At 40.1% G+C, this 24,052-nt stretch overlaps 2 protein-coding genes across 2 annotated transcripts in view; one reads left to right on the plus strand and one right to left on the minus strand.

Annotated features, from left to right (window-relative positions):
- The window catches only part of svild (supervillin d), a 147,925-nt gene that overhangs the window by 32,609 nt on the left and 91,264 nt on the right, over positions 1-24,052 (plus strand). Inside the window, exons 2-4 of the mRNA XM_062475125.1 lie at positions 16,864-17,387; positions 19,445-19,479; positions 20,444-20,505. Coding sequence (XP_062331109.1) covers positions 17,014-17,387; positions 19,445-19,479; positions 20,444-20,505 — 471 coding nt within the window. The 5' untranslated portion in view covers positions 16,864-17,013. The remainder of the gene's footprint in view (positions 1-16,863; positions 17,388-19,444; positions 19,480-20,443; positions 20,506-24,052) is intronic.
- LOC134031520 (uncharacterized) lies at positions 5,356-8,651 on the minus strand. The gene is made up of 4 exons (XM_062475194.1): positions 7,587-8,651; positions 7,306-7,461; positions 6,719-6,811; positions 5,356-6,610 (listed from the first exon to the last, which is right to left on the minus strand). Exons 1-4 carry the CDS (start codon positions 7,686-7,688, stop codon positions 6,314-6,316), a joined length of 648 nt encoding a protein of 215 aa, XP_062331178.1. The 5' UTR covers positions 7,689-8,651; the 3' UTR covers positions 5,356-6,313.

The following is a 24,052-nucleotide window of genomic DNA, read 5'->3' on the forward strand; positions in this document are numbered from 1 at the left end:
CACCTGACTCCCTATACCCCTCCCTATACCCCTCAAAATCCACTTTTCTCAGGATATAATTTTTTGTCTAGTAATTTGAATGTTGAATTCGAAAGGGGAGGCAAACAAAAAGTGCCTTTTGTTCTAAAAAGCCTTTTAAAATGTCAATGACGTCATACACATTGTACGGCCAGAGATACTGCATTACGGCAAGCTCTGGTAGTTGTTTCCCCTACCATTATATTAAGGGGGCGCCCTGCCCCCCCAACGGCCCCCCCCGCCCCCCCCCTGGAAGGTCAAGTAAATGTTTTTTTAAATTTTTTTTATATATTTTTTTTATATTTTTTTTTTATAGCGCCAGATCACAAAATAAGTCATTTAAGGTTACCATTCCTATAAAACAGGTCTATAGCTTGCTCTTTTATTAAACAAACTAAATGGCCTTCTGTTATTTATCTTATTTACACGACGGCATGACATTTCTGTCTCTACATGGTCAGGTGACCATGTCTCTACATGGTCGCCAACCCCCCCCCCCCAAAGCTGTAAACCTAGGGGAAACACTGGGTCACCTCCTTTTTTCTCTTGAGGCATCGACAACACAGCTGACAGGTTAGGCTCTCCCTGTCAATGCGCATGCTAGAACGAGTTTTGGTTTGCTAATGTTGTTGCTAATGTTGCTAATGCTCTGACATTAAGGTTCCACTTCGGATGCCATCAAGCGGGATCTCTGGTCGTAGTCAGTCCTTCACTAACCAATCAGCATTCATTAGCAGAATGCTAGCGTGTTATGGGCAACAATGACTCACCCTGTAAGAAATCGAAAGGACATAAGTACTCTTTCATTCAACTTTCGATTTATAATCCATGTTGAACATGTAAAAACTACAATCAAATCTGAGATTCTCAACGACAATCAGGTGAAAGAGACAAATTTAGCCGTTTAGCTCCATAGACTCCCATTCATTTTGCACTCGACTGCGATCACTCCCAGTGGAACTCTGGTGGAACTGCAACAAAATTCGGTACAATGGGGCTTAATAGGGAGTGGACAGGCTCTCTGTAGACGGGCTCTGTTGCTACGTAACGAGAAATAAGAACACTCCGATTGTAGCCTGGCTCTGCCCTCCTATGTACTTCCGCTCAATTTAATTTTTGCTTCTGTACATAGGTCTGGCCATGAGGTACGTAAGTCAGATTTTTCAGGTTAATTTTCTACCGGCGAATCAGCGAACAGAGGGAGTGGCTGAGAACGATGACGTTGATGTTGTGCGCTAGTTTGTGTTGTTGTTCCGTAATGGCGGCGGAGAAAGATGCGAGCAAAGCCATTCGGCCATCCGTTGTGGCAACGCTGCCGAATATCCAACAGCTAAAGCCGGAGCAAGAACAAGTTTTGCTGAGTTTTGTTGGTGGCCATGATGTTGTGGCCCTCCTCCCCATGGGGTTCGGGAACAGTTTGATTTTCAAGCTACGGCAGCTAGCTCTGTTACAGTAGTGGTGAAGGAATTTGCTAAGGCTAACGCTAGCGATTGGTTATGGCAGATCAGAGTGGCTCTGGGCAGATCCAATAGTTTTAAACTTCAACAGAGTACCCGCCTATAAGGAAGTCAACGCTTGTCAATGGAGAGAGGCCAGACTCTCTGTACAAATGCAATGTACGAGAGTCTGGTTAGGACCAGGCTACTCCGATTGGCCATCGCTAGCGAAAATCGCTCCTCATTTGCATAAAGTTGAGAAAATCTCAACTCGAATTGCGTCACCTGGCTCCACTGAAAATGAATGGAAAGCATGTTGCAAAAATCGAGGCTCAACACTGTCATAGCCGACCGTCACAAACAGCCAAACCGGGGTCACTAAAGGTTTACTGCAGCTGGTTTTACTACGAACAAAGGCTTCGTAACTGAAATGTTTTTACTTTTAGTTGACGATATTGAACACAGATGTTAAGAAACTTGTCTTTACTCTAAATATCTTCTCCGTTTTCAATTTGAAGCAGTAAATCTAACAGTAGGAATTCTCCCACGACATCCGCTCGCTCAGCTTTGACAAATGTTTTCTCAGTCCACCATACATTAGACGAGCTAATTTTCGAGCACTTTCAATACAAGATACAGGCCATGTTAGAGTTTATATATACATAATTGTGTGGGCAATGTAGAACAGCAGACAGATTTGAAATATGATCTTTTGTTTTTAAGTTATGGCCATTCTAGTCGTAGCTAGCGTTGTACGACTGTCATCATAGCTGCCATAGAACGGCGAAACCAGGTCACATAGCTAGCTAACGTTACGTCTATCGTTCGTTACCTACAAACAAATGCTTCGTAACAGTATTTACTTTATCGGCGATATTGACAACAGAGGTTAAGGAACTTGTCTGTAATCAAAATATCTCCGTTTTCAATTTGAAGCAGTAGATCTAGATTACTGTAGAAAATCTCCCATTGAATCCTCTCTCTAGCTTCGCTTCGGCCAAAGATGGACGACGATGATGACCATGCATGCATTATTCACGCCTACAGTACGGTGTTCTGTACAAATACCACTTTGACATACATGATCCGCTGGCTAGATGTAACATGATCTTATCTACTACCCACAATAGTTCAGCCTTTTTGCAGCAGTATTTTAATCAGAGTTAGAGTAGCTTTTGCAGTTGCACAACAAAGTCACGTAATGTGACGAGATTGAATTTAAAAGTATTAAAAAAACTCACCAGGGACAACGACAACATCGGCAAACCTGCACCATGGATTATTATATTTATGTCATCTTTAAATTCAGTGTCTGAACAGGACTGGGTGTGCAGACACACATGATTAGTTTCACCTCCATCTTGATACTGAAACTTAGAATTCTAGAAATGTTGACAATGACCAACGGTTGCTATGTTACAAGAAACAAGGAATCAATCCGATTGGCCAACGCTCTTCACTGTTCCAACTTTTTTCTGTTTCTACGTCTTTCAATTATTAATACTTTTCAGAATGGGTTTATTCGCCAAGAAACTTCACACAGACAAGGAATTTACTGTGGCAGGAAGGTGCACACATTAAACATATAAGAATCTTAAATAAGAAGTTTACAAGTCTAACTCATACTAAGGGGATACAAATGTAAAAGATTTAGAATGAAATAAAATGGCTATAGTACAAATAGGGTAATATAGTGCAATATGGCAAGGTGTCTTGTGCAGATAAAGTGATTAGTGGTCAAGTTAGTGTGAGTCCTTGGCCTTGTTGAAGAGGCCAGCAGCGGATGGGAAGAAACTGTTTGTGTGGCGTGAGGTTTTGGTCCTGATGGACCGCAGCCTTCTGCCGTAGGGGAGTGGCTGAAACAGTGTGTCCAGGCTGGGAGGAGTCAGCCACAATCTTCCTTGCTCGCTCAGGGTCCTCGAGGTGTGCAGGCCCTCGAGGTTAGGCAGATTGCAGCCGATCACCTTCTCAGCAGCGCGGATACGCTGCAGTCTGCTCTTGTCCTTGGCAGTGGCAAAATTGTACCAGATGGTGATAGAGGTGAGGATGGACTCAATGATGGCTGTGTAGAAGTGCACCATCATTGTCTTTGGCAGGTTGAATCTCTGTTGTGCTTTCTTGGTGAGAGAGCTGATTTTCAGTTCCCACTTGAGGTCCTGGGCGAGGATAGTGCCCAGGAAGCGGAAGGACTCCAGTGTTGACTGGGGAGTCACACAGGGTGATGGGGGTGACTGTCTTAACAGCATTGAGCTCTAACATAACGCTTTAACATTTATGAAATTAAATAAGATACCCTTTTCATCACTCTTTTTTCTTCTTTTTCAACCGTGAGAAAATATTGCAATGCATAACAATGACAGATATACTTTTAACACTGTCTCACCATTTTGGTTTCAAAGCAACACTTTTTTTCACCTTCATACTGCTGACATACTTTTGTCTGCTATGATATTGCAAATGTTATGCAATATACTCTTCATCACTATATTTGCTCATTTTTCTAACTTCAAACTTTTTTCTGTTTTTCATTCTTTCATACTTTTAACGCTTAAATGTATGAAAGTCAGTAAGATACTCTTTTCATCACTGTTTTTTCTCCATTCTCAACAGTAAGAAAATATTGCAATGCATAACAATGACAGATATACTTTTAACACTTTTTCTCACCATTTTGTTTTTAAAGCACATACCTCTTTTAAACATTTTGTAAAACCTTCTTCACTATTCAAGACATCAAAACAATTGTTTCAAATGCTTTCAGCAAACACACATTTTCTTCAGGAAATGTACCTTTCTAGTTTATTATTATTGTTTATTTTCGCACCCCTAAGGATTATGGAGTCAAATTAGGGTCAATAATAATTTGCAGTCGCAGAAAACGATTTGCAGTCGCAGAAAACAATTTGCAGTTTTCTGCTTCTGCAAATAGTTTTCTGCTCCTGCTAATCGTTTTCTGCGACTGCGAATCTTTTTTTCTGCGACTGCAAATTATTATTGACCCTAATTTGACTCCATAAAGGATCCCTCAATATTTGGACTACATAGACAACGTCGGTGTCAAAAGGTTCGTCTTGGTAGCGATTGCGTTGGTTGTATTTTTATTTACGTTCCCTTGGGTGGTTTAAGTTCAAATTACGTTTTTGTGGTGAAAAGTGAAGCTAACGGTGGCTAACTTGCTAGCCACAGTCACTGACGTTACTAACGTCACTACGTCAGTAACGTCACGAAAATACGCGTGACTACCTGTAGCAGAACATTCGTTTTGCATCTGTTAACTTTGGGGATAGCTAGGCTAACTATAGCTTTACTGCAAGGCAGCTGCAGAAACGCCACAAGCAAAGAGGCCAGGGTGATAACTATTTACTCATTTTACTTTGTGATGTGAAACACAATTGTGAAATATAATGTACAATATTAGCTGATATTATTACGGAAGTAGGCCCACATCTATTAATTCACAGGCCCACACCGAATTCTCCTGATTGAGGAACGTTTTTAACTCTTCTCTCAGTTCGTAGAGTCGTGCCAAAACCTTGCTGCGTGATAGCCATCGAACGTATGTAATAACGAGCTCTGATGTTCCGCTCCCATTTCCTCGCATAAAATCGAAAATAGATGGCTCTTCAGTGGGCGTGCCTTGATGAAATTAACTAGGCCTATATCTACACTGAAAAAAATCATGTTTAAGATTTACTCAAAAAAAATTAGGCAACAATTTGCAAACAATTTTTGTGTTTAAATTTAACACCATGTAATGTGTTTAAATTACACCACACAAACTAAGTAAAATGTACTCAGTGTTAGCAATTAATATTCACAAAGTATTAGCAATTATTATTCACCAAGTATATCAGGTAAGGCTTACTTAATTTTTCGTAGTAAATTTTACTTGATTGTTAAATACAAAAATACTTATAAATATCTATTAATTAAATAACAATTAACTCCCAGTTGTCAGTATTTTTTTTAAACTAAATTATATCAGTATATATGATGATTGATGATGATGGATACCTTATTAATCCCAAGGGAAATTTAGGTCATCCAGTAGCTGGATTGGTTATAAATTGTAAGATGCATAACATTTAACACCATCAACAATGTTTTAATCACTCACATTGAACAGTATGTATCTTGTCAACTTTTTTATTTCAGTTTTAGTGAAAAAGGCCTCACACAATCACAATCATAGAATGGGCTGTTACAGTTAAAGTCAGCAATGTGCCTATCACCAAAGACCTAAAACATTTCAGCCACAAATGAAACACTGGCATTTGCTACCAAAGACTAACATAGAAACAATAACCTGGGAATTGTTTACAATGCCTTAAAATCTGGTTAAAGCACAACGCTCAAAAGTCCACATGCCTTGATATGGTGTGGTAACTTAAAATAATAAAAGAAACTTGAAAATAAGTTGTGTGAAAAACAAGGAAGGACTTTTCACTGCAAGCCAAAATGAGCATGTATGAGTCTCTTGTTCAGTATTATTGTGAGGCCTTCAAACTGACAAAAGAAATAACGTGATTGATTAAATGAACCATAAGAAACAATTGTTGAAATTGTGGCAAAATATCTAGATTTCTTTTTAGAGAACGTTTTGGCACATTGCTGGAAATCAAACATATATACACAATTACCTTGCATCAAAACATCAGAAGTTTCAATTCTTACAAACACATTAATTCAATGACTGGCAATTTAGAAGACTTTTACAGACCACTGTACAAACAAAACATCTGGCCCTCAATGCCAATATTCCCCAAATGTTGTAAAAAAGTAAATACAAGTGTAAAAATAATACAAAGTAGAGAAACCACTACTGAAGTATTTCAGGTTACCAAAAAGCCTTCCAACATTCAAGCCAGCAACTTGGTTCTCAGTGACTGGACTTTTGAGGACAGCTTGATCCCATCAAGCTCAAGAAAAAGTTTTTGGAAGACCTCAAATGTATACTTAAGCTTTGCAGGGTATTCCAGATTCAGTGCATACAGCAGTCCCATCAACAGTGTGCAAGCTTTTGCTGTGTTGTCACATTTAGTCAGCACCTCGTTACCCTCAATAATGATGGAAACATCCACGGGATCCTCATCAGTGGCAGCATGTACAACAAGCACTTTCAAGATGTGATGAGTGTTTTCATGTCGGTCAGCCTCCTTTTGAAACATAACAAAAGAAACAACATTAATATAGGCTTGTGGTGAAAAACTTTAACCCTTATTCAACCAATCTTGATTAAACTCATTGCTCTTAAAAGGACAAACCTGGCAGTCTAAGAAAAGCTCAACACCACTCTCTCCAAGGTACTCTATGAGACTGCGGATGACTGCATCCCGTCTTCTCTCGATGGAGTCTCTCTGTTAAAAAAACAATCTGTTTGGTGTGATCACACATGGATATGCTGGATATGCTAGTAGACCTAGCAAGGGGGCTATTTATGTATATACCGGTAACCTGATAGTCTCTGTTGACAATCACCTTGCCAATTGAAAGGTGCATGATGAGACAAAGGTGGATGACATGAATTTGTACTTGCACCCCTAGTCTGGAGTAATAATGAGGAATATGTCCAACCAGACTAGATAACTACCTTTGCTAAATGTCTTTTGACCTTATATGTGGGTAAACATTTTAATGTAAAATCACCTCATGCAAATGCCAGTAAACACTTATTAATGAAAAATGTGGATTAAATGCCTCCATTGCTGAAACCCTGCTGCATTGAATTGAGAAGTTTAGCATGGGTGTTTAACATTTCTGAAGCACTTGTCAGGTCCACTATGTCAAATTCTTACAAGACTTGTTACACTAAGTGAAGAAACTATGAATTATGTGCCTACTCAACAATTACCTGATTGAGTGTATCCAGTATTGGCCGTATCTTTGTCCCTGGAACTCCTCCCTTCGCTCTCATGATGTTGAGCAGTCTCGGCGTGTAACTGTCAAGTTTCCTCATAAACGTTTGCAAGAGAGGAACGGCTGTGATTCTTTGGAATTCCTCCGCTATCTAAAGTTAAGTGACATGATAGGGGACCTGGTTAGAACATGAAAAACAACCTTCCAAATGATACCTGTCACAATTCTAATGCAAAATTATCTTTATAAAAAACAAAAATAATTGAACTTGCTTACCCGAGCCTCACCGAACAACGCGGGCCATCTCTCCATGAAATCTTGGATACAAGGGCTGAGATTGACAACTTCATGTCTTCGACTTGAAAAGGTTTTTGCCATTTTTTCTGTAATGATCTTTTCATTATGTTTCTTTTTTACTTCGCAAAGAAGGTCAAGTCTCTCCTTCTCCAGACTTTCTTGACTTTCCCCAAGTGGATGAGGAGGCAGATAATTCACCTCCGCTTTTTTGGGTCTCTTGACATTCTTGGCAGGGGCCCTGTCACTTAGTCGCTTCCGTTTTAAGGAGTTAACCTCAAGCTCAGGGCATGAGTTCACGGCTTCTCAACTTCGTGCGATAATTGTGCATCTTGTATTTGAGGCTCTGTTGCCAGCCATACAAGCCTGCAAATGAGCCAGGTTCCTTGAGGCATGGGTATTTCTCTACAAGAGCTTCTGCAACTGTGAGTATTTGAAGACTGGTGGGATAAGCTGTATAGTGGAATATTGCCTCTGCGAGAGCCTGCAGGATATTAGATTTCACACTTGGGTTTTGGAAGAGTGCACCGCCATCATGATAAGTTTGGTTTGCTGTTTGAAGAATTCTTTCCACATCATGGGAGAATTTTGGTATTGTAAAGCGAGCAGGCCAGGGGTCAGCACGGCACGCAGGTGATGAGGACAACAGAAAAGTGTCTATTGAGCTACCTGAACAACTCTCATCAGCAGAGTTTTGATCCAATGATCTTGAGGTAACAGACCAATCTGATGGAATTGGAGTCAAGCTCATGTCTGATTCATCAACATGAGACAAGTTTAGAATAAATGAATCGTCTACTTGGACTATTTTCAATGTGTCTTTGTCTTTTACCTCTGCAGTTGTGGTCAGAGTGAAGAACTGGTCATCAAAGTCTTTGTCTTGGTACAAAATATTAAAATTCCCTTCAAGTTCAAAATGTTCTTTGATGACTGAAACAAGGTCCTCAACCTTATCAGGGATACCAAAGGGTAAAGTCAACTTGCGGATGTTGTGAGCCTCTACTATTACACACAAATGGGTTGGTGTAGACATCCTGGTTGTCTTGAGCAAGCATCAGCTAGAAGGGAAGGAGGGAGGGAAGAGACAAGAGAGGAAAGAGATGATGGACAGGTTAGTAATAAGAAGTAGCTTTTTACTACAACTAAAAACATGAACAGAGTAATACACCAATTGCCTCAACTTAAAACATTAAAAACCCATCAGGACTGTGTAATACATAAAATGAAAGAATAAGTTCCATTTTTTATTAATGAAGTAGAAGTAGACTATATTACCTTTGAGGTGGCACAATAGCTACTAGTCTAAAACTGGGGGATACTGTTGCAAGCTCTGTACACCTGTGTGGCATAGCTTAAACATTAAATAAATAAAAAATATGCATACCTTAAGAATGCTGTCTCTGGTATTGGCAGTAATGATGTATTCTGTCTGTGGAAATATGTGGGAGAAATCATTAATGTTAGTACATTTGAATAATCCCAGTATATTTTACAAATATGTATACATCAAAAATCAAATGGTCTGCAAGTTTTGATCCAAGAAACCCAATTAAACTGTTTGAGATGCAAAGACATTGTAGAAAGGCCACAGTGGCACATGCAGAAAACAAAAGCGAACGCAGTAACTTGGTAATTATTTTGTATATTTGCCTTGTGATTAATTGAATTAATTTGCAATGTTATTAAATATCAATTTCATTGAAGCTTACTTTGACCATTCTTGCTCTGATTTAACTCAGTCAAATAACTCAAATTCTAGTATATTTGGTCAATATTAATACACTGTCCAGTTTACCCCTCTTCCATTAGATTAAGGGACATAGTTTAGCTTTATGGGTCAATATATATAAAAAATACAAAGACTTTATGGTAGAAAATATGCGGAAGTATATGCCATGTAGAAATAACTCAAAATATATATGAGAGAACAACGGTTGTGATCGCCGAAGGCTTGAGCACACCCAATAAAACGCAGACACCTGCAACTGGCATGCACTGTATGCATGGGAAACTGTATTTAGCTACACAGCTACATAACTGCAAAAAGTCCATAAAATTACCTCATCTTATTTTCCTAAACTCAGTATAATTATAGCATAAGTATGTGTCTAGCTAGCTACTTCAACCATTTCTAAATTAGATATTTTAAAAACATTTGCTTAATCTTGTCAAACAAGATTTTTCATCTAACTAGCTAGCTAGCCTCACGTTGCTAGTTAGCCCCAACAACCCCCAATTATTTAGCTAACTACTGTAGCAAACATTACGAACAACACCAAAATCTATATTCTTGACATTTTATACTTTTCAAATTTGTCACACAATGTTTCTAATAGGTTTGTGCAACATTAATGTCAGAGAACAAGTAGCGTTAGGGGTCTTTGAAAAGTTGAGCATTTCTGCCATTTCGAATGGCCAACGGAGGAAGCATTGCTATTTAAGTTAAATAAAATAATCAAACCCAAGTTATGTCAGATAATTCTACTCGAACATTATATTGACAACACAATTAAATTATAGTATAAGTCGATTATGGTAAACTCTTAAGGCCGATATATGCTTCTGCGTTTTTCGAAAAACGGACACATGGGAACGCCCTCGTCTCCGTGGAACGCTCTCTACGAGCTCTCCGTCAGCCCTCGGAGAGCCCCGGAGAGCTCGACGTGCACCTCCTGAATTTTCTAACTAATCGTCGTAATTTCGGAGAGCGACGGAGAGCTACGGAGACCCCCTTGGCTGTGATTGGTCAGTATTAGGAACCGCTTGCATCAGGGGCGGGGGCGGGGTTGCCGTGATAAACAGGACAAACAGAATCCTTTGACCGCCATTGCTGTAAGTTTTTACAATTCATATTTCAGCTAAACAGTACATGTAAATCAGCATCTGAATTAAAATGTGACGAGAAATGGGCAGTGTAGTTCCTGAAAATGTGCGTATTTTATTGATGAAACGGCTAATTTGTAAATTTGCTCCGACTTCTCGATAACCTAGGTAAATAAACACTCCACGACGACTTACAAAAAAACGTTGCGCCACCTACTCTTCTGGCGGTGAATTGTTTTCAGCACCCACAGCCTACGGAGAACCATAAACGAAGTCTATCCGTCCGTATCCGTGCGTATCCGTGCGCCCGCTCAGCCGTAAACGGAGACGCAGAAGCATATTTCGGCCTTTACTTCATGAATCCAGGGCGAACCAGAATGTTCTGTCCTCCTCGTAGATTTGCCGCCCGTGTCTCTGGCAGCTTAGACGAGCACGCGCCAAAACTAAACTTCCTGCTTTCCATGCGTTTCTGCTTAGTTACATTTTACTGTGAAATAACAATTAATTTTTACATAAGCTTATGAAGCATAATCGTTTATTCGTTTTAAATGTTAACTAAACCCAATATTATCAAGTACAAAGGAGAAACACATATACTCTGTTGTCACACAATATATTTCTTCTCCCGTTGTTTTGTCAGGCATTGATTTACAAAATAAAAAGGTTTCTCGAATGCTGTCGCCATCTACGAATCGAACATTTGCCAGAAGCTGAGCGTGCGTGCCCACTAATATCAGTCGACTCATCCAGCTACAAGGAAAATTTGTTGAACGGGGAGGACTGGGAGTAAAGGGTTAAAAGTCCCTGGACTTTTATCCAGACTGGCCCACCAGAACCAGCCCCCGTATACGCCACCACAGCTGCCATGCCAATGCATCCACATTCTGTGTTTGGGAGTCAGGTGGCTGAGCGGTTAGGGAGTCGGGCTAGTAATCTGAAGGTTAACGGTTCGATTCCCGGCTGTGCAAAATGACGTTGTGTCCTTGGGCAAGGCACTTCACCCTACTTGCCTCGGGGGGAATTTCCCTGTACTTACTGTAAGTCGCTCTGGATAAGAGCGTCTGATAAATGACTAAATGTAAATGTAATGTTTGATGTAATGCAAGTTAGGGAGTTTCACAGTTCATGCGAGCGCGCACGGCGCGTGATTTTTTTTGGCCTTTATTTGAGCGCAAAATTATTTTTGAGCTTTATGTAAAATAAACATAGCCGTTTTTCAATTGGTAAAACGTTGTCTCGTGAAGATGATGTCTTTTTGTCTCTTATTTTTCAGCCCCTTACGTTTATTAGCCTGGTTTTTGATCGTTATATAGTCTCTACTAGCTAGCTTTCGATCTCAGTGTCACTGTCGAGTGTAAGCGAAAACAAAGGGGGCGGGGTAATGGCTGCACAGACGTTCATTTGGAATAGACCAACCGGCCTTGGGGAAATGGGGGACGGCCAACTGTGTCGCTCAATCTTCTGCCGACATTTTATTAGTAGTTTAAAGAATTATAAGGCAAGCGGCCCTCCGGCCCAGACGTATCTCGGCCCACCGGGAATTCTCCCGGTGCTCACGATGGCCAGTCCGCTACTGGTTGAAGGACTTTTACACGGCACCCCTGCTCTCATCAGACGGCCAACCACGGCCTAGTACTGTACTGTAGTAGTACAATTTACCAGGGCAGCTTCTCCACACAGGGCTATATCGCATTTTGCGTTGTTACTGACAATGATCGCTACCAGTGAGCTTTTTATGAATGAGCGATTTTCCACTAAATAAATGTCAAGCTTATTTAAGTTTTTGGGGGCATATTTTCAGTTAGCAGATGGTACTGTTTGAATCGCGATTCCATCTTCTACTGCCGGAAACGTCGTAGAATAATCTTCAAAGGGGGTTCTTTATTAATAAATGAATGCAATATGAGTAGGCTAAATGCCTGAAAATATCACGAGAAGGGAAAAACTTAAAAGGACGTTTAAGTCATAGAGTTTCGGTAAATTTTTACACCGGTCTGCCAAATGTATTCGTTTTGATTCAGCTATGAGGCTGGCTCTTGCAGGGGAAATGAGAAGACATCTATTTCATTCTACACTTCACTCGTATTTTGAGTTGTAAATGAGCAGCAAAAAAAAGATGCTTTTAAATCTATGTAATCTTTATAAATAATAAGTATGCATTTTTATATAAAATATACAGAAATATCAGTTTTAAAAATGTCATTAAAAAACGGACCCCTGTGCAACCGACGCAAGCAAGCACACCATACAATTTCCCCAGAAATTGTACCCTCTCTAGTTGGGTGTGCTCAAGCCTTCGGCGAGAGCACAACCTTTGTTCTCTCACATATATATTTATTATTATTTATTTTTGCCCCCCTAAGCCTCAGTCAATATTTGGACTACATAGACAACCTAGGTGTCAAAAGTTTTGTCTTGGTAGCGATTGAGTTGCTTGTATTTTTATTTACACTCCGTTGCACAGTTTAGGAGGTTACAACGTTTTTGTGGCAAAAAGTGTATTTTGTCAACGAAGGGTACCAGTGCTAGCCTACGTCACTACGTCAGCACACGTTAGCAACGACGCATGGATACAACGTGATAGAGACGTTCTAGCACGCAAATTGGAGCTTGGATTATGAGTGAAAAATGCCAAACCCCAAAATTACCAACCATTGGGTTTTGTTGAGAAAGCAAATTCGAGTGGAACTGCCATCTCAGATTTTTTATTTAGGTCGTGAAAGTCTTTGTAATTTGAGCGAGTGCGGGTCGCCCGTGAGACTGCCTAGGCGGCAGCCATGCAAGCGTCATAGTAGTTTAGTATTTTCATAATTTTATAGTTCGGTCAATTCTACACCAAAAAACAGAAGGAGGGCAATGTTATGACGATATGACTATTGTGAAGACAGCCAGATGGTGATATGTTAATGTAGGTTGCTGTAAAAACTTTGATTGGTTTGCTACGTGAGAGCCCCGTCAGCCTCCGTTGACGATTGCGTCAGCTGTTGTCGATCTCTGATGAGTATTTTCTTAATTTCGTACCAGGGTCAATTCTACATCAAAAATCAGAAGGAGGTCAGTGTTTTAAAGATATGGCGATTGCGAAGATAGCCAGCGGGTCAGCATATTTTTGTGATTTGTGTAAAACTTGGAAATTGAGTGACACCGCAGATTGTTTTGACGTTAGCCTCAGTCAGACTCGGCTCGCCCACTGGCAGTGTGTAGTACTGTCTTCAATGCCACAGCTAAACTTTATGTCAAAAGAAATGTTCTAATTTCCGGCGCTTTCAAACAATCAGTGAAATGTGGAGCAACAGCAGCCAGCTTGCCTCTAGCGAACTTATTTTGAATTAGCCATTTCCCCCTACATTAATGTCAAACTTAATTACGTTTTGGGGGGCATATTTTCAGTTAGCAGACGGTACTGTTTGAATCGCGATTCCATACTGCCAGTGACAACGTTGTTACAGTAGCTTGTTTCAAAGGGGGTTCGCAGCTGTTTCAAAGGGGGTTCGCAGCTGTTTCAAATGGTGTTCTTAATGAAATATGCAATATGAGTAGGCTAAATGCTTGAAAATATCACTAGAAGGGAAAAACTTAGAGGACGGACCCACCTGCAACCGACGCAAGCAAGCACACCCTACAATTTCCCCAGAAATTGTACCCTCTCTAGTTATTATTATTACACATCTTCTTCTGCCATGGGAGTCTATGGCAGCCCCTAGAACCAATTGGTCAGAAGTTGTGAAATTTGGCACACTCTTTGGGACCAGTGCCCTCATCAATTTCACCAAGTTTCATGTCTCCCATTACAACCATCTAGCGCCACCAATGGGTCAAAGTTGAAGGTGTGTTTACACACGTTACTTTTGAACAATATGCCGCATTTTCTAAAATAAGGTACCGTTGGATTTCCTGGATCAAGACGAGTCCAACGCACTCTATGACGTCATACCCAGTTTGAATGTTAAGGAAAAGCGTTTTTTTGCTACTCCTACAATTCTTGTTGAATCTTTTTCAAAATTGCCACAGATGATCTTCAGACCAAGCCTCACAAAAGTTATCATATGGATTTTTGATTTTCGAAATAGTTACAGCCAATCAAATTGATGTGGCCGAATTGATGTGGCCGCCATTTTGATTGAATGAATATAACGTTTTTTTCGGTACCTCTCCTATAAAGTTTGTCCAATCTTCACCAAATTTGGCACAGATCATCTTCAGACCAAGCCTCACAAAAGACATCACATGGCGTTTCGATTTTTGCAACTGTTTGTTAGTTACAGCAAATTGAGCAACTGATCCGGAAAATGGGAAGTGAGGTCATATCTTAGCCAATCTTTGATGCATTGACTCCAAACTTGGTGTATGGACTCAGGGCCCTCTTATTAAGAGGTCTGAGACAGGTAGTGTCATTTGACCTCTAGGGGGCATTACAATAGGCAGGATTGTGTGTTGACCAATAACTGTTGATTTGTTTGTCTTATTTAAGTGATTCCTTTGTCTCGTGATATCTTAGTAGATCCCGTGTCTGACACATGTTAACTTGTGATACCAGCCGAAATTATGTGGCCGCCATTTTTAACGAATATAACGTTTTTTCGCTACCTCTCCTATAAAGTTGTCCAATCTTCACCAAATTTGGCACAGATCATCTTCAGACCAAGCCTCACAAAAGACATCACATGTTTTTTTTGATTTTCTAAACCTTTTGACTGGAACAGCCAATCAAAGTCGTCAACCAAGCCACCATAAAAGAAGTGAGTTCATATCTCAGCACCTCTTTACTGCATTGACACCAAATTTGGTATAAGGACTAGGGACCCTGTTCTAAAGAGGTCCAATAGGTCATGCCATTTCACCTCTAGGTGGCGCTGCAATAAGCCAAAATTTGGCACCAATCATCTTCAGATTAAACCTCACAAACATTTTCACAAGGTTTTTTATTTTCAAAACTGTTTTTCCGGTAAAGCTGATCAAAGTCGGCGATGAAGCCGCCAAAACAGGAAGTGAGATCATATTTCAGGAAATATTTGCTGAATTGACATCAAACTTGGTACAGGTGCTCGGGACCCTGTTCCAAAGAGGTCCACAAAAGGTTGTGTCATCTAACCGCTAGGGGGCGATCCCGTGTCTGACACATGTTAACTTGTGATACCAGCTGAATTGATGCGGCCGCCATTTTGAATGAATGAATAAAAGTTTTTTCCCTACTCCTACAAAATGTATCCAATATTCACCAAATTTGGCACAGATTATCTTCAGACCCCAATCACATTGACATGTCAAAATAGGACTGAATTACAGCTTTTTAAACTTGGGCCAAATCTGACCACCGCTTGCCACACGAAAAACTTCTTATATTTTTACCCAGTAACTGAACACAGTAATTTCCACCACTGAGAATAGCTCACTTGGATAAACTTGGTGTCCTGGTAAGGGCAACGTAAGATGTTCGAATCCAGCCAAAGCCAGCAAGCCTGTCATGTCACTGGTTATCTGTTTACACTATCAAACCTCACCTCACTCTATCAAAATGATTTTAGATTTTTGAAACCGTTTGTCCGGTACAGCCAATCGAAAACGGCAGCAGAGCCGCCAAACAGAAAGTTGTGTCGGATCTCAGCTAGTGCTGTCAGTTAAACGCGTTATTAATGCGTTAACGCAAACCCAAGTTTTGACATGCTGACTCATTTCATCCTACACATATTCCTGTTTACCCTTTCTACAGTTTGTTCCCTTCTCTTCACTCAGTGAACATTCTCTAGCACTTTTGTCTTTGTCCTTGTTTTCCCCAAATGTATCTCCATGTTGTTCCCTGTTCCCTTCCTGGGATTCATTGGACCCACCTCCTACTCCCCACTCCACTTTCCTCTAAGAACTATTGAATGTGTGATCCCAGATGTGACAAATTAACCTTTGGCCTACACTGTGGGTATCCCAGAGGATAGCCCCCTATTCCTCCCCCACTTATATAAACATACCTCCAGATTGCCATTACTCTCTCTAAAGCCTCTGGGGTGTCCAGGGGCCATAACATACTTGTGCTGTGAGACACTGCTTGGGGGGGGGGGGGGGGGAACTCCTTTTGTGTGGAGCATTTTTGGGTGTGCAGAAAACGCACAATTTGATTAGCTTTGTCAGCTGGTGCCAGTTAAGTGGGACTGTATTTGGGAAACCTCTCATTTTGAGCCAAGTGTCATTTTCTCCCTTGTAAGCCCCCTATGTTGTGTGTTGTAGTAAACACTATAATTATTTGTGGTGTTTTAAAAATGGGTGCCTGATCTCGTGCCTGATCTCACTCTCCATCATAGTCAGTTTCTCTATTAAAATAAAAACATTTTTCACTCAGTTTTAAAAGGGGTTTGGAAATTCCAGGAATCCTATTCTTTGTGTATAACTAAATGTATATTCACTCATATTTACTCATACTATTTTTGTTTTTGTTTTCTTACAGAAGAAAGTTCGCCATTGCAAAGTCCTCCAATCAAGGTTAAACCAACAACTAGATTTTCATAGGGAAAGCACAATTTCTTTGATTTAGTGGCAGTGGGTAAGTTCTTGAACCCTGGGATTTGTCGTGTAACTGAAAAGTAAGGGTATCAAAATGGACACCATTGACACCCTTCAGAGCTCCTCCCTGGAGAGCAAGGCTGAGCGAATAGCCCAGTACAAGGCAGAGAGGAGGAGGGAGCTGGCAGAGCGGTATGGCAGTACAAAGGAAGTCACCTCCAGATATGCTCGTTGGGACAAGAAACCTGGTGATTCTTCAGAGACTGTATCTTCAGTGAACAAGGCGAAGTTGGAGGATACTGGGTCTGCAGAGGTTTGTTTAAGGAAAGGTATCAGAAGCACAGGGGAAGAGGAGCAGGATGATACTGATTCGCTCAGAGATATAAGGGGCGATGAAGACACTCAAGTGGATGGAAGTGCAAAATGTAAATTAGAAACTTCTACCACCAAGCTCTCTTCCCATCACAGGTGAGTGACTTTTTCTGCATGCTTCTTCTCACCCCTGTCTTGTCAAGGGTTCAGTCAGTGTTGATTAATTTCCCTCAGAGATGAGGTTTGACAAGGGGACTGTCAAACCTCATCTCTGAGGAAAATTAATCAACAGCTCTGATATTTGGATGGCATGTTGTGCTGATAGGACGTAATATGCTTGTTCTGGTTTCATTTACAGTAATAACAAATACATTAATTAATAAACAGCATTGTAGGATGGGGAGAAACATGCACTGGTTTTCAGGAATGTTTTTTTCTCTGTAGATAAAGTTAAACATGTATTTGTCCTCTGTTAGAGTTATTTTCCCTGTAATAAATCCCACATATTCTGTTGAGTACGCACAGACCTGTTCAGTCATGAGACACACAGTCAGAGGGAACAGGTGGGAAGGGAGAGCCAACTGGAGAGAAGAGAAAAGGAGCGTTAGAAGCAATATTATTTGTCTGTGTTACAACATGCTGTAACCGTCTGCACTGAGTTAAATCTGATGGACTGTTCTGGCTCAACAAAACAAAACACATAACAAATCCCCGTGGTGACCCTCCATCACCCGTCCCTTCACAAATCAGACATATATAGTTCGATATCAGGTTGCATATAGTGAAATAAAATACAAATAAATAAATAAAAAAGTTAAGTACAAAATGATCAGAAATAGAACTTCCATGACACTTATAGTCACAATAAAAATAGTAATAATAATAATAATATTCTTAGAAAAAAGTACTTAGTTTTGTATATATTTCAGACCATGTTGCTATCGTCGTTTCACAGGCGCCATGCATTCTGTCAACAGACATTTCAGAAACTATTATGTCAAGAAATGTGTTCAGCCATTGTAATCGAGTCAGTGTATGTGGTGGTAGCCAGCGTTGAGCTAGGATCTTCTTAGCAGCAGTCAACCCAGATAATGCCTCCTTTTTTTTTTTTTTTTTTTTTTTTTTTTTTTGGACAAATATTCAACAGTGTGGCTGGCTTATCCACCCATGATCTTATTGCATCCATAGTATAAAAGACAAATTGTAAAACTCACTTGTACGAAGCAGGGTATTTGGACATGTTGCGACACAAGCATACAGTTCAGTCATGTATATCTATATATATCACTATGCTCACGTGCGGAGGTTAGGGTGATGTTCAAATCTAGAAAGGTTGACATGTCACACGAGTGACTCCTCAAAGCTTATCTCATAGCACACAGTGATCTTGTCAATCCTGTTGTGGTATGTTGTTTAGCCGAGTCCTAAACTAGTGCTATTAAAGGTTGGAGTGTTCAGGTGTTAAGTGGCAGGTTTGTGTTCCCAATTATTGTGTTGTCAAGGCCAGGCTGCTTTGCATACATTGTGTTGTCAAGGCCAGGCTGCTTTGCATACATATCTGCATCAGAACACCAAGCTTCCTTCCTTGTGTAAGCACAGGACATGGGGAACTCATATTTTATGTATGGAAAGGCTAGGTTTCTGCCTCATGTAATGGCATGTAAATGAACAAAAGTTTCCACAAATGAGAGATTTTCTTGTTGCACAACAAGCAACCAGCAGCTTCTGTGTTTAGTATGTCTTCACCTTCAGTTGTTGTTGGTTTACGTCAGTAAACCCTTTTCATCTTATCCTGTTCTTTACAGCAGTTTTTTTTCCAATCAATTCTTCTTGACTTGTTGCTATTAGAAACACCTTTTGTTCTTGTGATCAGTAATCTATCACTTTGCATCCTTATTTAATGCATATACTTATAGATTATTTGTTCTCTTTCAGTTACCATTGTATTCGTATGTCATTCTTATGTTATTACACTGTTATCATGATAAGACACATGATAAGACACATGCAGTGTGAGAGCACTTAAAATTCATGCAGAAAAAGTTTTAGGCTTATTTAACAACACAATAGCTGTCACTGGTTAATGAGTCTTAATCCATATGTTTGTGTCACTGCATCTGCATTGATGTTTATGAGTGTGGGTACTCACCTCAGTAAGTAACCTATTTTAACAGTGTAGCCTTACCTGCATCCTTTAATTCTTCCTTTTACAGTCTCTTGGATGCCACAGACAGAGACAAGCCAATGGGTAAGAAGCGTCCTCTTTACCTTTTCTAAAAGACTCTATTGTACCACAACACTTTCCTTTGAACCTCCTTTGGACTTCCATGTGTTCCTGTGTTAAAGGAATGGTCCAAAGAGCTGTACACTGATATACACAGCCCACACAGATAGTCTATCTCTTACAGTGAGATAGTTCTTTAGTGTAGGGCACTGGAGCATGGATTATAGCTCTTGAAAAGGGATTCTAATCTAATGCTTGTTCAGTTCAGAGTATGTCAAAAGGCAGGTATCTTTGCCTTACTGGTGCTCACATTCAATACACAAAGCAGAACAATTGTACAGGATGTAAGTTTATGTGTGTGTAGGTCTGCTTCTGTCTGTGTCTGTCTATTTTGTATGATAGTCATGCACATAAAATATGTGAGAATGTTTGTATTAAGAGCAAGCAAGATCAAATGATTAGTGTATGATTCATTGTCTGTTGGCTTCAGCTGGTCTAGATATTTTGCCAAAACTCTTTCACAGGCACAACTTCCCTAAACTCTCTACTGTTCCATTCACTGAAGCTAACATTTTACTTTCCTGAATGGAAAAGGCTGGTCAATTTCTTGGACAGACTATGTTTGCACTACACAAACATTTTCACGGACATTCTCACCATCATATAAGAGATATATTTAAGTCTTTCAAGTTGTATTGCTTAACTCCATGGTGCAGGTGTTAAGATACAGTACTTTCCCCAATAAATTCTGATTATTCAGCTGGTCTGGATCCAGTTGACAACCAGTCAGCATTTTGTCTGTCAGTGTGAGGTTCAATGTCATAAGAAGTGTCTGTTTCAGCAACAAGAAACATTTCAATCCAGTCCTCAAAGGAGGACAAATTAGTTACAACTAGAACATTGAAAAAACAACCATCAAGTCACTGATGTAATTTAGTATGTTATTTTTAGAGCAACCATTGCATTTCAATTATTATTATTTTTACAGTTGTTGGAAAAATTCAAGACCCAACCACGATAAACATAGCTGGCAAGATGTCTCTGTTTAAGGTAAGATATGATGTTTTGCATGGAAAGTTTATAATGTGTGCAGGTATGTGACTGCACACCTTTGTGTTTTTTTTGTTTTTAATTTCAGCAAGGCCAGTTTTGTATTAGCTCAAGTTGAGGAAACAGTCGTGGCTGAAGTGTTTGGCGCAGACATACAAAACAAATGCGCCTACAACAGAAGTTGTGTAGGCGCATTTCCAGAGAAAATAAAATTAAGACACTGGGTCTTCAGAGGTTCGGATGAAGGAACTGTAAAAACATTTTAGTTTTCCTTTGTACATCCAAACTGAGCAAATGTAATGCTTCGTTCGTTTGCAAGCCATGATGTCTCTCGAGGATAAAAACACTTGCACGGTCGTAGCTCAGTTTCTTATGGGCAGAGAGAGGGGAGGTAACCTTCCTCCTTGTGACGTCACAAGGAGGAGATTTTCAAACAGAGCAATTGAGCCTTCATTTTCTCAAAAGCGGAGAAGAACACCCAGGGCTTGGTTTACACCTATCGAATATTCTAGCCACTGGGGGACCAAAGACAGGCTAGGGGAACTCATATTAATGTAAAATAAACTCCTAAAGTGAAGTTTTCATGTCATGTCACCTTTAACTCTCTTAAAAAAAAAATATTTCCATCATGCATGCATTCTAAGATAAACAAGTTGATTTGATTTCCATTGTTGATTCTCTTACCAGCAGTGATACATTGGTTAATAGAAGTGGCTATTACTAATCAGTTTAGTATTTAGTAGTGCTGTCAAACGATTACAATATTTAATCGCGACTAATCGCATTAATGTCATAGTTAACTCACGATTAATCGCATTTAATCGCACATTTTTATCTGTTCTAAATGTCCCTTGATTTCTTTTTGTCCCATTATTTTTTCTCATTTTAATGTCCCTGTACTTACTGTAAGTCGCTCTGGATAAGAGCGTTTGCTAAATGATTAAATGTACATGTAAGATGCTAATCAAATTCAATCCCCATCACGCTTCCAAAACTCAACTCGAACCCATGCCTTAACAAGCCTGCTTTGCTGACAAAATATACGTTTTTAGTGATCAAGAAATATTCTTTATTAAATTGAGTGACTTCTTCAACACTAACCTTTTGTAATATAAAAAAAGTAAAGTGGTAAAAAAAAGAGGAAAATATTTGTTTGCGTCCAATCGCCATTTTTTCCGGGGCTGCGGCACCGAATGTAGCTCCGAATGTAATTTAAATATCTCTACATACTCAAGGTCCGATGTTAGGTTTCGGCTAAGCCCCAAATGTTACCAATTTCTGTCTACGCCCCTGATATGGTGTATTTTATAATACTGCAGCGGAATTCGGAACCGGCTTGCGCAAAAATTTGACGATTTAACGATCGCTGCATCACGCCGCCACCGGCTCGCGCTGCCATCAGCTGGCGCCGCCATCGGCCACGTGCAAATTTGGCTTCGCAGCCTGTGTGGCCGGTCCAATTTGATGACATGGGCGCCGAACGGAAAAAGGCTGCGCTTCGCAGCCAATCTGAGAAGCTGGAGCCAAGCTGGAGCATTACATGAATACTTTACATTAAGTTTACTGTTACTTAGGGGTGGAACGGTACACTGAAGTCACGGTTCGGTTCATACCGCGGTTCAGACATCACGGTTCTGTACGAGTTCGGTACAACGGAGGGAAAAGCAAAACAAACCAGGTTCCTCTACGAGTGAATACGGCGCATTGAAGATGACATAAATTCCGATTGCGTCAGTAATTTATTTGGCCCTATTTGTATGTGTATCTAATGGTTGGTTAAGCACTGTAGGGAGAAGTTGAGATATATATTTTTTTGGTCTCGTTCCAGTGATTGGCACACCTGGGTGATGGCGTCGGATATTGTTTGTCATTTAGCACACGCCAGATGCGTTATATGCTTATCATGTTAGATGTAATTCCAGTCACATACCCCACAACCAGTGATGTGCGGTGATGTCACAACCAGTGATGTGCGGTGATGTCAGTAAGAGGCTAGGCATTTACGTGTGAAAATGTGTCCAAACTTTTGACTGGTACTGTACATGTTGAAGAATACAGGATCGAAGTGCGCAAGTGAGTTTTTCACTTGTCGTCCGCAGTGAACGGACAGTAAAAGCACTGCTTATTCTACAATTTTTTTTGTATTTGATTATGCGTAACTGCTACATTCGTCATCGTAACGTCTAAACAATTGCAATAACACATATTGCATATATAAATCACAAGAATAAACAGTAAAAATACAAATACAAGTTTATTAAATAAAATTATTTAATAAAAATGTTTACGTTTGAATTTTGGCAGGGTAGGCAGTGCCTACCTTGCTTACCCAGACTGCACGTCACTGCCCATAACTGCTGAACCACGCCGACACACAGTGCTCGTTTTATCCACCACTCTCTCGCCTGTACTACTGTAACTGAGTGGGAAACCGAAGTTTTCCCAAACTTGCAATCTTAAAAAGGCCGGCGGGTCCTCTATCTCTCGTGGGTCGCCACCACTCGCCATACTCGTCCTTGGTGCTGCTAGCTATCTCAGACTCACGGCGGCACCAATCAGAGCTTCAGAGCTACAGATTAGATATCCCAAAAGAACACGAGTATCTATCAGTAGTTCCGCATGACATTAATTAATTTGCACGCAAGTTTTATTTATTTTTATACCGTGTAATTTCATGCACCGAACCGTGACGCCCGTACCGTACGGTTCGGTAAGAATACATGTATCGTTCCACCCCTACTGTTATTACATAGCAATTTACCTACAGTAAAAACTGTGTAGGTACATTGGAATGATTATATCATTAAATTATTTTAACTATTAGGTTACTATCAAGGTTCACTTTTGTTAAATGTGTACAGCTAAACCGTAACAAAGTGTAACTACAAAACAGTTTCACTAAATGTAACTAGTATGTGGTTACTCTGGGTATTGATATGTAGTCATCTATCATTTATATCAGACAAATAATTTCCTATTACAGTATGTGGCCTTTGCAGTTTACATTTACATTTATTCATTTAGCAGACACTTTTATCCAAAGCGACTTCCAAGAGAGAGCTTTACAAAAGTGCATAGGTCACTGATCATGACAACGAGATAGCCCCAAACATTGCGGGTAGCCAAAACATGAAGCTTATACTGTGAAAAACCAAATAAGTGCCAAAGGCAAGAACCATAAGTGCATATAGTTAAACAAGTTACAATTAAACAACATGAACCTCAAAAGTGCAAGAGTGTACCTGTAGAAAGCAAGCAACAATAATATATTTCACAGCGAGTACAAGAATTTTAAATCAGTTACAACTAACCAACAAGAGCAACAAGTCTCTCAATAAGAGTCCTTGTGATCCTGGAGGAAACTAACATCAGGTCCAGCAAATCATTCATAAGTACCATTGTACTCCCGGAACAAGTGCGTCTTGAGCCTTTTCTTGAAGGTGGGGAGACAGTCAGTGTCTCTGATGGAGGTGGGGAGTTGATTCCACCATTGGGGGGCCAGACAGGAGAAGAGCTTGTGTTGGGACCGGGCGCTCTTGAGCGGTGG

Source organism: Osmerus eperlanus, chromosome 12 (assembly GCF_963692335.1).
Source record: "Osmerus eperlanus chromosome 12, fOsmEpe2.1, whole genome shotgun sequence".
NCBI classification, from domain to species: domain Eukaryota; kingdom Metazoa; phylum Chordata; class Actinopteri; order Osmeriformes; family Osmeridae; genus Osmerus; species Osmerus eperlanus.

Bases quoted from the DNA above. Each gene is read 5' to 3' on its own strand.
- LOC134031520 (XM_062475194.1), bottom strand. From the start codon at position 7,688: ATGGCAAAAACCTTTTCAAGTCGAAGACATGAAGTTGTCAATCTCAGC. The intron at 7,462-7,586 runs GTAAGCAAGTTC...ACTTAACTTTAG, and splicing joins CGTTGTTCGGTGAGGCTCGG to ATAGCGGAGGAATTCCAAAG. The intron at 6,812-7,305 runs GTAATTGTTGAG...TTTTTTTAACAG, and splicing joins TACTGGATACACTCAATCAG to AGAGACTCCATCGAGAGAAG.